This window comes from Mya arenaria, chromosome 15 (assembly GCF_026914265.1).
Source record: "Mya arenaria isolate MELC-2E11 chromosome 15, ASM2691426v1".
NCBI lineage: Eukaryota > Metazoa > Mollusca > Bivalvia > Myida > Myidae > Mya > Mya arenaria.
Window position 1 is genome coordinate 48,540,473 of NC_069136.1, and position 16,836 is coordinate 48,557,308.

The window sequence follows — 16,836 nt, forward strand, 5'->3', positions numbered from 1 at the left end:
TGCAAAGTTTGTTTCTCTTCTACTTGACTGTGTAATTGAAATATTCCCGTTCTAACTAAATGTTTCTATGAAAATGTGCTTGTCCATTGTATTTATTATGTTTGTATACGGTATGTAAGTAAATTATATATAGTTAATATATAGTTCTGTAACCGAATACAAGATTGAACTCATATAACAGCTGTATTGTTAACAGACTAGGAACACAGGAATGCAAATACAAGATGGCTTTGCAGGCTATTCTTGCTTAATGGACATGCAGTTTTTACAGGGCCTGGCTTTCTGTTTTAACCACCCCGGGTAAAACGACTCACGTGCATGAACGCGTCATTTTAGAATACTTATTTTATGGATAATGATACTAAATTGATTTCTTATGAGATTAGAAGAGCGAGAGAGAGAGGGGGGGAGGGGGCATTCGCACACTCTAAAATCATTAAGTTTACTTTTAATTTCTATGAAGTAAAATGAAAAATGTACAATTTCGGACTAAAAAGTGCCATAAAAAATCTAGGGCAGTGTCCCCAAACCATCGTGCCATCACTAACAACCAAAGCAGTTTCGGTTATGCGACAGGTGCGCAAGTGAAAAGCTACACCCTTTTGCTGCGTCATCTATATTACAACTAAATTATACGAAAAACATTTTTATGTAGGTGGTAAAATCGTACAACAACAATTTGCCGCCTACGGCTTTATTTGATCAATACATTGTAATGATTCAAGCATATGAAAGGTGATCAATAAAACAAGCAGTTCATTGTTCTTGTGAGGTTAGCCATCTATCATGAACAAGGTATGGTGACCACGAACCAAACTCGGGCGCATGTGAGTTTGGTTCGTGGTCACCAAGCCGGACAAGTGGGTTTTCTCCGGGTTCTCCGGTTTCCCCCACAACACAAGACCACACTCTCGCGTAAAATCGTGCCAACGAGAGTGATTACTATAATTTTGTAATAACTTGTTTCACAATCGTTGTAAAATAAATATGTTTAAACTAAACTAAAAAAGATTACTGGGTATGTCTACCTCGTAGATTTCATTCGTTATGCGTGATTGGCTAGTCGATGTTATCACGTGATATTACCAAGTAAGGTTTATCTATCTATCTTGAACACACAAACAACTGCTACTGATAATGTTTCATTTTAAAGTTACAAAATGGTAGGTTTGAATATTTTCTTGATATTTTCTTTCCTCATCTTCATCAAGAGCTTTTTTTATATTTCAGAAACAATTCGATCAAATTGCTATTTAATTATAATTTTTCTTTGTTTTATTACCTCCATTTCATTTATCATAATAGAAGCGTTATTTATATGGTGTTATTCAAAAATATAATCCATGCAAAAACAATACAATTGTTAATTAATATAAATGAAACATAGAAATAATATCGATGTTAATATCTAAATGCACTAACAAATCCTTATAATGGACATTCTCGTACATCAGAGCGATGATGATATGCGTTAGATTTATCATTGTCAAACCTCTGATGAATGATGGCTTATCAGTAAAAAACAAGCACACCATGTTGCTTTAAAATTTATTGTTCTCATAACTATTGAAACATCATTGGAATATTTTTGTGATAACATCAATTATGTAAGTGGTAAGATATACAGTGAAGTTTCCAGGGTGAGTCGTTGTTAGCTTCCCTGGTTGTTGACTGTCGCTGATAAAATATTAAGATCAATGTCGTCATTATACCACAAACATGCTCAAAACATTTTAAGTAAGAAAGTCAAGAGACAATGTCATGATTGAACGCTGTGATGACTTTTTAGAGATTATTTACCTTTTGCAAACTAGATGTATGTGTAAAAAACTCCGAATTGCTCATTCAAATGTGAAAGCTATAAATAAAGGTTTGTTATTAAACAGGACGGGCGATGGTGGCAGAGTTCAATCTTAGTTTACGGGCATAGGACATTAGGCAATGGGCATATTGGAGAAGTGTCCGCCGCTCAGCTTGTCGAGGATGCCGGCCTTTTCCTGCAGCTTCCGGAACATCATGACAGCGGCGATAGTCGTAGCGACCAGGCCGCCCGTCATGATAATGATCAAGGCGATGAAAAGGCCCTGGTTCATACACAAATCGTCGTTAGCCTCCGGTGCTGAAATGTATGGGAAAGAACATATAATGTATATAGCCTAGAAAGGAAATACTTGTTGACGAATAACCAACGGAACTAAATCAAACTTGTCAATGTATAAATAAGAGCTGGAATGCGAAACACTCTGTGATCAATGTACGTGTATATTGTAGATGTTTAGGATGACATGTAGGATAACACGGGGAGGGTGAGTAAGCGGGGAAAGCGAGCATACAAAACGCACAAGTTAATTCCGCAAAAGAGTTTTAAACCCAACTGCAACATTAACATGTAGCTACACATTCAACTGCTCGAACTTGTGTCGCACCAGCTCTAATATGTCAGAAATAAGACACATATGGTTATATCTCTCTTGTAAAAATGCGTAGAACACTACAACTGAAACTTGACATAAAATAGTTTCCATCTAGCTGAAATACGCTGTACACGACATGACATGACATGATGACACCTACCTTCAATAACAACCTCCTCGGTGGTGATTTTGATGGACGAGCCAACGCTGATTTCGTCCACGTCGTTGTCCTGGTCTTCAGCCTGCCTCTTCTTTCTGCCGTAGCTGTTCTGACCGTCCGTGCATACAGTCTAGGTGCCAAAAGATGCATTTAGTTAACGGTTAATTTAATGGCTACATATACAATAAAACGACCGACAGCCAATTGAATACAACTGGTTTGTTGTTTGGTTAGGTTTACAATTATTAAAGGTAATGTTCTAACAGTTTCACATATATAAAGGCACAATTGAACCTAGACTGGTCGGCCTTGAGTAATAAATCATAAATAAAATGAACACATGAAAACGGCCTGCCAGGGGCGAGAGATGATAAAGTCTATGCATATGTACATTGGAGTTTATTAATAAATTCACGCACGGCGCTGCAGGATCCAAGGCAGACTTGGAGGGTGCAGGAGAAAGGCATGGAGACGGATCCGCCGGCGAGGGACGTGGTTCGAAAGGCTCCGAAGGATGCCGACAGTTGGCCCTGCGACACCTGGGACATGTGAGGAAACAACTCCGTGTCTGCTGCACAACTATAGAAGTAGATGAACATGTAGTATTATTGCTAAAAACTGTTTGAGGATTTGTTTTCCTCAAGATTTCATTTGTAAACAAACTGAATGAGAATTGAGAGTCAATCTACCTTTTCCACTTAATATGACTTTGTGGTTTTCAAATTACAATTGATTATGTTTATGGTTTTGTTAAAGGTCACTGTAGAGTAATCAATGTTTTATTTTTGTACAGATTTTGAGGCCAACTAATCTACGCGCGTATCGTATGATCGCTTTTCCAAATCAATATTTCAGAACTAAGATATATTGTCACCAACGATGAGTATGAAGTCGTGTTAAGAAATTTCGAGAGATGGTAACGCAATGGTATGCGCACATTGAGTGTTTTTTGTTAAAAAATGCAACATCTTTAACGCGCTGAAATATATTTTTCAACGATTTTGTATGAGTATGCTTACTAGCTAGTGATGACTTCGATGTTGTCAGCTGTGCAATCACGGGCCTTGATGTCAAAATCCTCTGAAACATAAACGTAACCATGTGAATTGTGATAATTAACTTTAAGTATTGTAGTCACGTATCTGAATACAATAATTGATATATGCATATAAGTTTTGAGATTATTCACGTTTTAGCTTATATGTACTGATGTATTGTCATAGACTTGATGCTGTCGTTTTAAAACTGTTTATAATTCAGAAAACTTTTCCCATACTCTCATGAAACTTACGTAGTAAACGTGATGTGAATGACAACATACACAATGGATGTTTAGGGTCATAACACCTCGCTGTTGACTATTGTTGTAAGAATATACAATTCATTATTCTTCTTCATCATCATCATCATCATCATCATCATCATCATCATCATCATCATCATCGTCATCATTTATTTACACACTGACTTGAGTTGTGTTATACGATTAATACTAAATGTTACCGTTAAAAACAGATGAAGTTAATTTATTTCTTATCACCATTTTATACAAAGGTAACTGCAAATTTGCTGTAGTCTTCGCTGACATTATTATATTAACACTGACATATACTGGGTAATAACTAGCAAATTCATTTATTTATTAATAGATCTCTAAGCAACAGATGAACTCACGGATGTAATCGGCATCAAGCTCTAGCAGCATGGTGATGGTGTCGGTCAGTTTCACGGTGGTGCCGGCCACGTCAACGCCGTTGCTGAATAGTTTCATCGTTGCTGTTGGTTTAACCGTCTTGTTCTGGCCGGCATCGTCATCTTTGTCCCTGTGGAAGGAATGAAAAACTTTTTTTCAGGACGAGAATGACAAACAGTTGAGATTGTGAAAGGCTCTTGTTTCGCCAATAGGATTGCAGGAAAGATTCTGATCACTTTAAAATATTCCAAAGAAAACGACCTCCAAAGTGTCACTTAATCCTTAATTGCATTTATGAAGTGGGTTATTCAGCGTTAAGCGCATGTCCAATAACTGTTATATAGAAATTCGCGCCGACCCCATGAAAGCTATTATTCACTTTCGCTTATTACCAAACGCATGAATCTGATTGGCTTATGCCGATTTAAGGGTTTAGTGAAGCAAAAAATTAGCAATAACTATAACATAGTCTATTGTCATTTTCCTGCCCGATGCCATAACCGAGCCGTCGCAAACCATAAATACGTAAGAGCGAAAGTCACAGTGGGCTTCGTTTAACTGTATGCATATTTTACCATTTGACTGCTGATAAGAGCATAAGTATTTTAATATATTGATTTCAATTGTGTGAGGTTACCTTAACATTAGACATTGGACATTTAAAAACAAAAGTCGTGCTGGCCTGACATTGGGCATTGGACTTTAAAAAACGGACAGTCGTGCTGGCACAGTATTGTACAATGGACATTCAAAAATGAAATTCGGCAGGCACAACATTGGACATCAGACATTCAATGCCGGCATTCATTTTTCAATGTTCAATGTCCATTCTTGTTCCAGCACGACTTTCGACATTTATTTCTTGATGTCTAATGTCCAATGTCGTGCCAGCACGAAATTCAATTTTGAATGTCCAAAGTCATATATATTTAGCTAATTCACACAACTGATTTCATATAAGAGTTTCAAATTTCGTTCTCTAATTCAGTCTGTGTTTCTTCACGTGTGAAACATTGGCCTCAGAAATGTTCAAATATTGATGCATGTACGTCTGTGTAAGAACTAGCACGTTCTACTTACGCGGCGGTGATGTTGTTGCTGACAGTCAGGTCCCCGAGATCTGCCACACACATAACAGGGATCTGCTTGTCCGCGCCGGTCTGGTACAGAGCCTTCTTTTGTATAATCACTTTAAACGACTCCTCCTGAAAAGGTCAAGGTCAATGTCATATGTTTTATATGGGCAATAAAACAAATGCAGCAGTACCATGCCTAACTCTTTAAAAAATACGTGTAGGACTCGTTTTTTGAGTTAAGTTGGTTGTTAACTTTCTACACTTGTCGAAGTAGCTACTGACTTGTCTCGAGTGGCTCATAACGTTATGAGCACGAGACGCTCGTGACGGTGGACGCATTTGCGAAGGACTTAGTACTGGAAATTTCATATGTAAATTTATGTACATACACAAAATAGAATTTTGGAAGGGAAGTACGCACCCACTGAATATTACACGAGGTAAAGTCAATTTCGTGTGAAGATGAAGTGCTGCTGGTGGTCTGACGACATGCGGCGTCCTGTCCCTGGATGTAGATAATACCCCCATCCTCGGCTCCCGTCACAGTCAACGAGAGCTTGCTCTTTGTGCAGCTGTCCACCGTCACTGAGACAGACATAATTCAATGTACGGGGCTGTTGGAATAGACTATCAGAGACTATCGGAACTATCAGAGTTTACGGAATTAGTAATGAATTGTTCCAAGATGCGTCTCTAGGATTTGACGTTAACGGGGGCCTGCCTTTCGGAGCCCCTTCTCCCCGGTAAAAACGGAACATTATAGACTTTAAACTTGTTTGAATGCTTTGGCGTAGGCCTAGACATGGTGTTTTTGCTTATATTGGTCTAAATAATTCATTTTTGTATTCTATGCATATTGTTTAACTATATGGTCAGCATACATGCCATATTTTCTGGAGACCATTCAGGGGGATTTGTTCAAAAGTCTGAAAATTCAGGGGGATTTTGACCGTCAGAAAATGTTGACACGACATGTTTACGGGGGTCCCCGGGGTAGGTAGGTGCCGGGCGCGCCAACACCTCCTTAAAACGCTAATGGTACGGGGATTCGCTGTTTTCAACTTGGATGATTTGAGCGATATCATGTGGATTTCACACAGTTTTAACATTTTTTTCGAAAGTAAACCCCTTTTATCATGAATAGCATTGGTTTAACAGCACAAAATAGTCGATATGTGCTTAATTTGAAACAATATGGAGGAGCATAAGGTCAACGCGTTAAAACGTCATTTAGTTATATGAGAATAATATAAGAAGAAAAATATTAGAAAATATGTGAACAAATAGTAGACAATTTCAGCACAATTGCTTATAAACAACAAAATACCATTGTTGGAGATATTAATAGGAAACCCCCTTAACCCTAAATGTTGCAATCTATTCTTATGCTGCAAACTGAATCACGTTAATTCTATAACATACAAGTTTGCGTTGCCGGTCGTGTTCCCTAACAAACCGACATTGCAACATTCTATAACTTACGGACGGGATCGAACGCGGTCTGTGCAGCGATCGTGGCCACCAGAACTGCCAAGGCGAGCATGGAACACCCGGTTCTCATTGTAAAGGCTTTCTGTAAACAAAATATTACTATAAGATATTCTATCCTTCAGCATGATGCATCGTGGGACAAAAAACAACAACAACAACATGAATTGTTTATTTCCGTATATTTAAGGTTGAGTTGTTTGGATGTCGTTTTAACAGTTAAAACTATCGCTTTCTCGTTTCAGTCCATGTTAACTAGAGCTGTCTATTAAGACAATACATTTTAGTCAACTTGCCGGTAGAACACACTACCACAATTATATATCGAAAGGAAAAAAATATAACTTTCAGAACCGTTTTGTCCGGTAGCAATATAAACATAAGGGTAACGGTAAAAGGGACATGCATTTGTCTGCAATTTTGGTATCAAAGTCTAAGATAGTAATACTATGAGTGTTTTCAGATGAATTACCAGTGAATAAAATGGTGCCAAATCATGAGCGAGTCCCTTTAAAACATTTGGGTCGGTCGGTAAACCGAAAAAACACACGGTCATAGCTAACACGTATCAGTTAGTAGTAGTAGTAGTAGTAGTAGTAGTAGTAGTAGTAGTAGTAGTAGTAGTAGTAGTAGTAGTAGTAGTAGTAGCAGCAGCAGCAGCAGCAGCAGCAGCAGCAGCAGCAGCAGCAGTAGCAGTAGTAGTAGTAGTAGTTTATTTCGCATAAAAAACTTACAAAGTTTATAGCGATAACAAACAGAATGATAGTAAAATTATAACATTTTCACAGGAATTAACATTTAGCATGTGTAAGATTAAATGCATTTTAGAAAGTAAAATAAACCTTAAGTTTGTAAAATAAACAAGTGATGTTCTTCTATTCATTGCAAAATATATGTATTTAGAAATACCGATTAGAACCGGTCTTGATATTAATGACATTTATTTTTCAAATTTGAGTAAAGAAGGCCATCTACAATAGTAAGACTCTATATGCTGGACATACTAATAAAAATGTTGAAAGTTGAAAGCGTTTAATTATACATGTTTGGTTTGTTGAATACTATAATTTAAGTAAAATATTGCCAAATAGATGTCTTGGCCAAAAAAGAGTGCACAGTCTAGTAAGATACAAAATATGTTGTTGTTTTTTCTTCTCTCAGATATTGAAGCCAATGCCTATATCCCCTTAAAGCTGCACTCTCACAGATATACCATTTTACAATTATTATTTTTTTTGTAAAGAGCAATTTTTTGCGTAAATAACTTCAAACCAATGAGATAAGATTGCTGACCAAAAATTAGATCGTAGTTTTTTCATATTTCCGTTCGAAAATTTATGTTTTATGGCTTAAACCGTTACTAACGGTTAAAGAAAAATGCATAAAACATCATTTTTTGAACATACATATAAAAGTCTGCGATCTATTTTTTGGTCAGCAGGTTTTTATAACTGGTTTCAATGGATTTTCGCAAACATTGGCTTGTTCTAAGACAAAATATAAAAAAGTTGTCAAAACCTTCAATCTGTGAGAGTGCAGCTTTAAGTGTCAGGGTGGTCTTAAATACGAAACGACAAAGTAAGAATGGAACAAGACAAAAACATTATTATCTGTTCCAAAAGAATGTGTGTGTTTATGTTTTCGATCGTAAAAGGTTTTCCTACTAACAACAAACAACTTGCATACAACAACAACAACAACAACAACAATAACAACAACAAATTTCACCTCTGTCATGAACGTTTTTGATTTCATTTTCTTAAGAGCAACTTAAATTACAATCAAATGAAAACACGCTTTTGCACTCAAGATAAATCTAAACAAATTATTTAAAAAAGAGTACTTACAGGTATTTCTGGTAGTCACAAAGCGACTGGGACAGCGCCAAGGTTTGTTGTGGCCTCACCCCTCAAAGCGTTCACATATATACCTGTTTATATTTATTAAATTAGCACAGTGACATATTTCTAGTAACATTTTGTGTCCTGTGCGACACCTATCTAAGTACAAAATTACTTTTTTGCAGTAAAACTCGACCCAGGTAAAACGTATCAAATATTCATGAAATTTATTCTAAACGTATTGGTCAAATGACATAACAATATCGGTCAACAAGTGTTCCAACCAGTATGTCATATAACTGACCATATACGCACGGCGCGAGTTTGGGTATAAAACAATAACTTAGTTATTTTCTTAATGGTAGTTGAATCCTAAAGCAAACCTAATTGGATTGTTACGAAAGTGTACTTTGCAACTTTTTCGCTTATATACGTGCGTGCGTGCGTGCGTGCGTGCGTGTGTGTGTGTGTGTTTTAAAGATATTTAGTGGTCAACATTTTCTTTTGAATTTGGATTACATGAAAGGCTCTTCATATTGGCAATGAAGATGACATACTTGTTTCTACTTCCGTTACGTGGGTTGTACGTTACGTCGTGCGAGCGGAACTACGGACAAGCGTTACTTCCTAATTCAAAATTCGTACGAATATGTCACAAGTACGTAGTCGTACCCCCTTTTTTCATCACCACGTTGTACCAATGAATTGTTCACACTTCGTTTATCGCTCGTTTATAAATTTTAGCTACAATGTATCCTCAATTAGAAGGTTCATCACTATCTAATTAACAGGTACGTCCTTATTTATCAGTGCAGTAATCAGAGGTGCACCTCAATTTTTAAATTTCAAAATAGAGGTGTACCTCTATATTATATAAAGGTGCGTCTTTATCTTTTAGTAACATAATTTTGATTAGATCTACCTCAAAATAAAGAGATGCACCTGAATAAAAGGACCTGCTCCTTTAAATATAGAGGTAAATTTATGATTTCAACATCGAGAGATAATGTTTTCTTAAAAATTGAAATCGTAAAATCTTGAAATTTTATTGAAATTGAAATGTCACCACCGGTCTTTCGTAGTATGCCATGTTATACAAATTTACTATTTGAGTTGGTTTAAACCTTGACTAGGTCGTCCATAGGTCATATTTTGTATAGTAATTATTGGGTAAACTTCGACCAAACCAAAGAATAAACCAGTTTTATACGATTAGTTTGTGTCCTTAAATGGTGATCTTGACCCTGAACTATTGCGCCTGGAACATCATTGCTGCATTTCGTCTTGATTCGTTGAGTATTTGACCAATGTTTGAGGAAAATCCTTCTAGTGGTTTAATACTTGTTTGGGGCAGAGACACAATCCAGTTATAGGGCCATTTCACCAAGGATTGTTTTGGTCCCGAGAGTACCGGATCTCTTTTTTAGTCGATCGGCCCTATTTTTGCAAAATAAGTCGGGAACCTACGTTCACTAACGTGCACTAACCTATACCTTCGGGGTAAGATCTGGCGCGATCGCATTAGTCCCCCGAGGGTCGGGTACATAAAAAGTGATCGGCTACTGTTTTTAAACAAGTTGAAAACCAGTAGCCGATCAAAACAGTCGGCCCGTGGTCGCCTTGGTCGCCCGAGGGTCCTCTGAAGGTCCACTAGTCTCGCCCGCCCTCTGGAGCCCTCTGGAGCCTTCTGGAGCTTTCGTTTAGCCTATGTCGCTCTCTTCCGAGGGTCGTGCGTAGTGTCGTCGGAGTGTAAGCACCCGACCATCACCAGAACATATAGAAATCCTTTTAAATGTCACAAATAATTAATTGTTGCTTAAAAGAACGGCAACGCATATATTTACTCAAAGTAATTATAAATAATAATAAATGTACAAATTAATACCAATGCCAGAGAACTATAAAATCTTTATAATAAAAAAATAAACTGCAAACTTTTCTCAGAACAGGTACTAACACAAAACACAGGTGAAAAACCTTTAACAATTCACAACAACTTACTTCTTTTTAGCATACTTTCAAGTCTTGTAACATTTTGCTGTGCTATAGCAGTACGAAGTTGTAAAGCTACAACAAGCCCCAGCACTGCTTGTTGGTCCATGACCTTCACTGGCTTGTCAGAAAATGGTGAAAGGCTGTTTTGTTTATTTGAGTTTATCAAGGTCTGCCCGCGCCCATTGGCTGCATTATGGCTTGACCCCGCCGTGACGCCCTCACGACTGAAATTGTGTTTAAATGCCATAAGTGACATGAGATAGAAGTGACAGCAATTCGCAGTCAAATCCAGGCATTGGAATACTTGAAGAAACAGAGTGAGATACAAGAAATCCGGGTGCGATACCCTAGCTCTTTGCGAAGAGACCTCTTGGTTCTTTAACGTGCTCGGTGTAAAGCACCGATACACGGGATACAACTTTCCTGGGTTGAACCAGTACTGAGTACACCACTTTCCCAAGCACTACCCTTTAAATGCCAAGCGCCAGGCAAGGGAGCTACTTGTACCAGCTTTTAACGTCTTTCGGTATGACGCGGCCTGGGATCGAACCCACGACCTCCCGCTCCGTAAGCGGACGCTTAACCACAAGGCCGCGGAGACGGTGAAAGGCTTCGATATGGCTCGATTTATATAGTCGGGCCACAAAAACACCGATCTCTCGCCGATCTGGGCAAATTTAGTCGGCCAAAGATCGTTTAAATCGTCCGAAGAACGTTTACTTTCGGGTTTCTGCGGCTACCTGCGTCAACATAAGCCTACATTCGGCCACTCTCGCGCGAAGAACGGCGTAAGAACGGCGGACATCGGCCGCAGAGCGGTCAAAGGCGTCCTCTATGGAGCCGGGATCGCCCATTTTCGGTCCCTCTCGGCCGAACAATGCGCGAACATCGCTCACTTGCCCACGAGATGCGGGTCTCTACCGGTCCTTTTTCTTGTACCTGCGGGTACTTGCGCGTACTTTCGCATACTTGCGCCCCTGAAACGTGTCGATCGCTCGAGGAACGTCCGTGAATCGTCCCTCGCCGTGGTTCATTGGTCGGGATTCAATCGGCTTAAAAATGGGGACGATTGGAGGCGATTCAAGACGACAATCTCGCCGATCAAAAAAAAATCATCGGGGATAATCTGGTACAGATCGGGCCTATTGGAAAAAAAACAATCCTTGGTGAAATGGGGGCATTACCTTGAACGGTGACCATGACCTTCGGCCGGAGATATAATTATGTGTGTTGCCCGGATGCGATGAACATTTACACTGTAGGGTATCAAAATTAGGTTATCATCTTAGAAATAATGAGTCTACACAAACGGCACCATCACAACACGTTACATAAAGAAAATGTCCACAAGTGCATTGTGACACTGTCGTTGAGACATGGTCCTGGGACTTCTCCGCCGCACATTGTCTTGATGTGCTTAAATCTTGTGGTAAATTATTTTAATCGGTCCATACATCATAATGAAATTGACCGGACATGAACTGCGACGGACAGCCGGGCGGAATCGAGCAATTCTATAGTCACTAAAGCAAAAACGATCATATATGCATAGATAACCATCATAATTTGCGTCAAACAGATATCAAGATGTTTAATGTTAAAGGATAACATGTTTATGACCCCTTGTGGCCTTGACCTTTGACCAAGTGACCCCTTACAGCAATATGGTATTTCTACTATACACATGAAGTATAGGTGTCGAAAGGTTATCAAAATATGGAGTGCTACATATTTTTTACAAAGTTTTACCAAGTATGAACTTGATTTTTGATACAATGGCCAAAAATTTATTCAATATGCATACTGCGAAAAAATAAGGGCTATATCAGACTTAGCTAAGATAAAAGCGAAAACAATAGGACCCCTGATCCATCTTCGTGGCATGGATTGTTTTTGGAATATGTGAACAATACATTTACAAATGCTTTTCTTTTCTTTTTAAATGTGACAAACGTTTTAGCTTTGAGGGGGTGGGGGTATTTGTTAAAGGGTCAACATAGGCATATTGCAACTATATAAACATTATTTTCCTTTGCAATTTTATAATTCAATTAACAGAAATCTGGGCTCATGATTACGAACAGTTCCATGTCCCAGTCTAGTCTCGGACTCAGCAAAGTACTTTTATGCAATTTTAAAGAATCGTCTTAATTCTATCCGTTTAACAAAAAAAAAAAATGTTAATTATTGTACAATGTCAAATAATTTATTAATATTTTTATTGACGTTTTGGCCTTAAGGACTTTTGAAGTTGGAAAATACTTCAAAATACCAACAAAGAAACTTTTTCAAATTTTGAGACTTAACATGGCAAATGTAATATATAGAATGACATCGTGTCAAATGGTTACACGAAAAATTAGCAACGCTAATCATCAATATTCAGCTAGAAAGAAAGTTACAATGAAATGAACTTTTTGCCACCCTTTAGTCTGAACTCAGATATAATACTGTTTACAATCTTAGTCTGAACTTAGATATAATACTGTTTACAATCTTAGTCTGAACTCAGATATAATACTGTTTACAATCTTAGTCTGAACTTAGATATAATACTGTTTACAATCTTAGTCTGAACTCAGATATAATACTGTTTACAATCTTAGTCTGAACTTAGATATAATACTGTTTACAATCTTAGTCTGAACTCAGATATAATACTGTTTACAATCTTAGTCTGAACTCAGATATAATACTGTTTACAATCTTAGTCTGAACTCAGATATAATACTGTTTACAATCTTAGTCTGAACTCAGATATAATACTGTTTACAATCATAGTCTGAACTCAGATATAATACTGTTTACAATCTTAGTCTGAACTCAGACATAATACTGTTTACAATCTTAGTCTGAACTCAGACATAATACTGTTTACAATCTTAGTCTGAACTCAGACATAATACTGTTTACAATCTTAGTCTGAACTCAGACATAATGCTGTTTACAATCACGGCCTAAACTTTTTTAAAGGAAAAAAATGATTACGTTATGAACATTGCCGCTGGTAGAAAGAAACGAAAATGCGTATTTTCCAACTGTAAGAGCGAATGTAACACACTGTTCAGCAATTATCACCACAATTACCCGATCGTGAGCGATTTTAACCAATGTGCGAAACAAATCAATTTTCCTTTCAATAAAGATGTTTCGTATTAGCGTATTTATAATATACATTGAAGGTAAGCCATTAATTAAGAATAAGTTAACCGTTACCGCACCCTTTATGCATTTACATTTCACATACTTTTAAAATGTTCAGTACCGACAGTGTTGGCATATTAATTGGATAAAGCAGAAATTTTGGTGGAAACCAGCTAAGTTGTATAAATTATTATATGCATGGTTACAATAATGTAGTGTGTTTCTGTAAGTTCTAGTGCTGCCCTTTTTTGGAGCCATATGCTTATAAGTAAAATAAAGTTGCAAACATTGTCAATTTTTATTGCAAAAAGCTTTTCTTGGCTCTTGTGATTCAAACCATTATAAAAACACGCGAATGCAAAAGATACACGATATATCGGTGGGCGTGTTATTTTAACTAAATTGTAATATGTTATTGCAGTGGTTATAACACAATAATGTCTGCGATATATAACTTTCGTGCTAACTAATACGATGATACGGTTGTCTTGATTTGGTAGCGCTTGTTCGGGTTTTCTTGTAAGTGGAATACCTCTGGTGCTCAACCTTGGTGGACACGCGCTCGACGCCTTCTAGAAATCTGAGCCGAATATTCTCAGAACTCTATGTGCAGGTAGCGACAGGGACCTCGGTGGCTTAGAGCGACTTTCATGAGCGGGGCTGCCTCCACAAGCGCTTATCAGATTTAGATCACAATGTTGTCGTGGTTGAGTATATAAAGATCAGGCGAAACATCAGTTAATCCATTTTTGTTTAGTTGGCAACTGCATTTTCGTAGATCGCCATGTTATTATTGTCGCATTTTAAGATTTTCGTTCTTGGATGTACTTAATTGCAATGAAAATAAAAAGAAGCGAGTATATGCTCATGAAACAAGGCTTAAATGATGAATCAGTTGTTCAAACTTTGGTTGAGTGCAACATTAGTTTCCAACTGAGTTTTCGTTCCCCGTACCGTTACATTTTATACTTTATGGAAGAGGAAACATTTCTCAAGAACAAACAAAAGCAATTTACATCTATTATACTGGATACTAAACGTGTTACTGGATGCTTGATTTTTTTCTATAAAAGTTGAATGCGGTTTCGTACTTGCCATCTGCAATTCGAGTCATTTTTCATCACCATTGACTTGTGTGCAAAGCCGGCCAACCAGGAATCGAACCCAAGACGGTTTCACATGATACAAGCACTCTTAACGCTAATCAACTAAGAAAATGTTGAATATAAAGTATTTATTAGCCTAGATATTTATAATGTATGGATATTACTCCAGGTTTTGTATTCTTTCCTTTCAGATGCCTGTATCAAGGTACGGAGATGTTTGTTGCTTAGGCGCATCAGAATAGTTATCCATGACGGAGAAGCCGGGTATAGATTACTTAAATGACAACTAAACTGGAATTCACAGAGCGTTGATTTGTATAGGGTAAGTGTTTTGAACCTTTAGTAGGTCACAGTTAAAATTCAATGCTAACGGATATCTGATAAGGATCCACAGAAAAATAAAATGGCTGTCATGTCTGGGCTTATCATAAAGCGCAGTTAAAGTTTCTTGGTTAGCTTCTGTGATCGATCGGTCGTTGTTCGTCGTTTTTCGGCTATTGTCAACATTTCTTAGCCTTATTTTCCTGTATCCTGATTTTTATGTACCCTTATTTCCATGTTATTTTTTTTCATGCCGTTTGATCACGTTTCTGCGAAAATAATGTTTGAATTTTAACTTTTTTTCAATTCTAGTGTAATGCTATAATGGTGATTCGAAATTGAAAATTAAACCATTTATAAACCTTCCAAACATAATAATCAAATCATTGCAAATATCTCACTAAGATGAAATCATCAGTAAAAGTATCATTACATGGTCAAATATGGATTAACTTGGTTATGCAAACAAGTCGATTTTTCTTTGTGACACGTACCCTTCCATGCTACATAAAACTAATTTAGAATGTGTGTAATTCAATTTTATGCCATGCCAAAAAAGCGTTTTTCACTAGGTCATTTATTGAGAAAGTACTTTCAACTCTTGAATCTTTATTTTTCTTTCTCTATTTCGCATAGCTTAGTGAACATGTCCGGTTCTTGTGGGCATTTTTAGGTTGAAATGTAGGTCCCACGTGAAACAGTAATATTTTATCGAGCCCTATATGTACCAAGTCAAACTTCCAATACCAATGACGTTCTGAAAATAACAATCAGACACGGATAAAGATTGTAAAAGTTATCAAAGTTGTGCTTTAGAATTGTTAACCTCTCATGAATAAACAACAAGGTTCCATATCCTAATGCTGAACAACTTTCGTTTACAATCAGGATGACAAATTTGTTGGTTTAATTATGTTACTCTATCACATATAGGTCAAGGTTGACTATGGGTCATGTCTGGGTAAACCAATGTAGGTCATTAGATCAAAAGTTCAATAACCTGCAGAAACATACTCAAGGTTATATGCTAGACCCAATACTGATACAAATATCATGTTTGTAAATACTATAAAGGCCAATTTTCGGAGAATGAAGGTAAACTATAAGGATTCTTAAAATGATTGAACCTTAAAGTCCTAGCATGACAGTGTAGAAAATAAAACATCCCTGACGGCAGTTGAAATAATCATAGGCGTTGGTCATCATTATTACCAGTTTGAGATATTCACATAAGACTTTAAAAACATAGTATCAGAAGCAAAACTTGTATATTAATGAGTCAAAGTGTGCACTAGAGAATGGTTGATGACCTTAAGGATCAATTGAAGGAAAAGGAAAGGAACGTTATAATGGTGTGTGGTTTTGTTTGTTTTGTTGTTTTGTTCATATACTAGTAGGCCATCATCACCCAAATGAACTGGCAAAAGTTACCGTCGATTAATTTGAATGTGACCACAATGCAATGTGTTCATTACTAAACTGTTCAATGTTGTTAGAATATGACTTAGGATAGTATAGATGAGATTGAGCTCACATAAGCTAAATATTGAAAGGGGCAGATACACACGAATACCAAGACAAGATAGAAAATGTGAACT

General features: G+C 37.2%; 1 protein-coding gene across 1 annotated transcript; it reads right to left on the reverse strand.

Moving 5' to 3' along the window:
• Nucleotides 1-1,693: 1,693 nt before the first annotated feature.
• On the reverse strand, nt 1,694-11,521 carry LOC128219440 (uncharacterized). The gene is made up of 9 exons (XM_052927250.1): nt 11,408-11,521; nt 6,826-6,916; nt 5,765-5,928; nt 5,348-5,472; nt 4,249-4,397; nt 3,594-3,654; nt 2,994-3,153; nt 2,575-2,704; nt 1,694-2,119 (listed from the first exon to the last, which is right to left on the reverse strand). The coding sequence occupies exons 1-9, from the start codon at nt 11,519-11,521 to the stop codon at nt 1,935-1,937; spliced, it is 1,179 nt and encodes a 392-aa protein (XP_052783210.1). The 3' UTR covers nt 1,694-1,934.
• Between the last annotated feature and the right edge of the window lie 5,315 nt (nt 11,522-16,836).

What these genes read in the sequence shown, in the direction of transcription:
- LOC128219440 (XM_052927250.1), bottom strand. Translation starts at nt 11,521, where the DNA reads ATGGGCGATCCCGGCTCCATAGAGGACGCCTTTGACCGCTCTGCGGCC. An exon ending in CCTCGTGTAATATTCAGTGG is followed by an intron (nt 5,473 to 5,764) that starts GTGCGTACTTCC and finishes TGACCTTTTCAG; the next exon opens with GAGGAGTCGTTTAAAGTGAT. An exon ending in CGAGGAGGTTGTTATTGAAG is followed by an intron (nt 2,120 to 2,574) that starts GTAGGTGTCATC and finishes CATACATTTCAG; the next exon opens with CACCGGAGGCTAACGACGAT.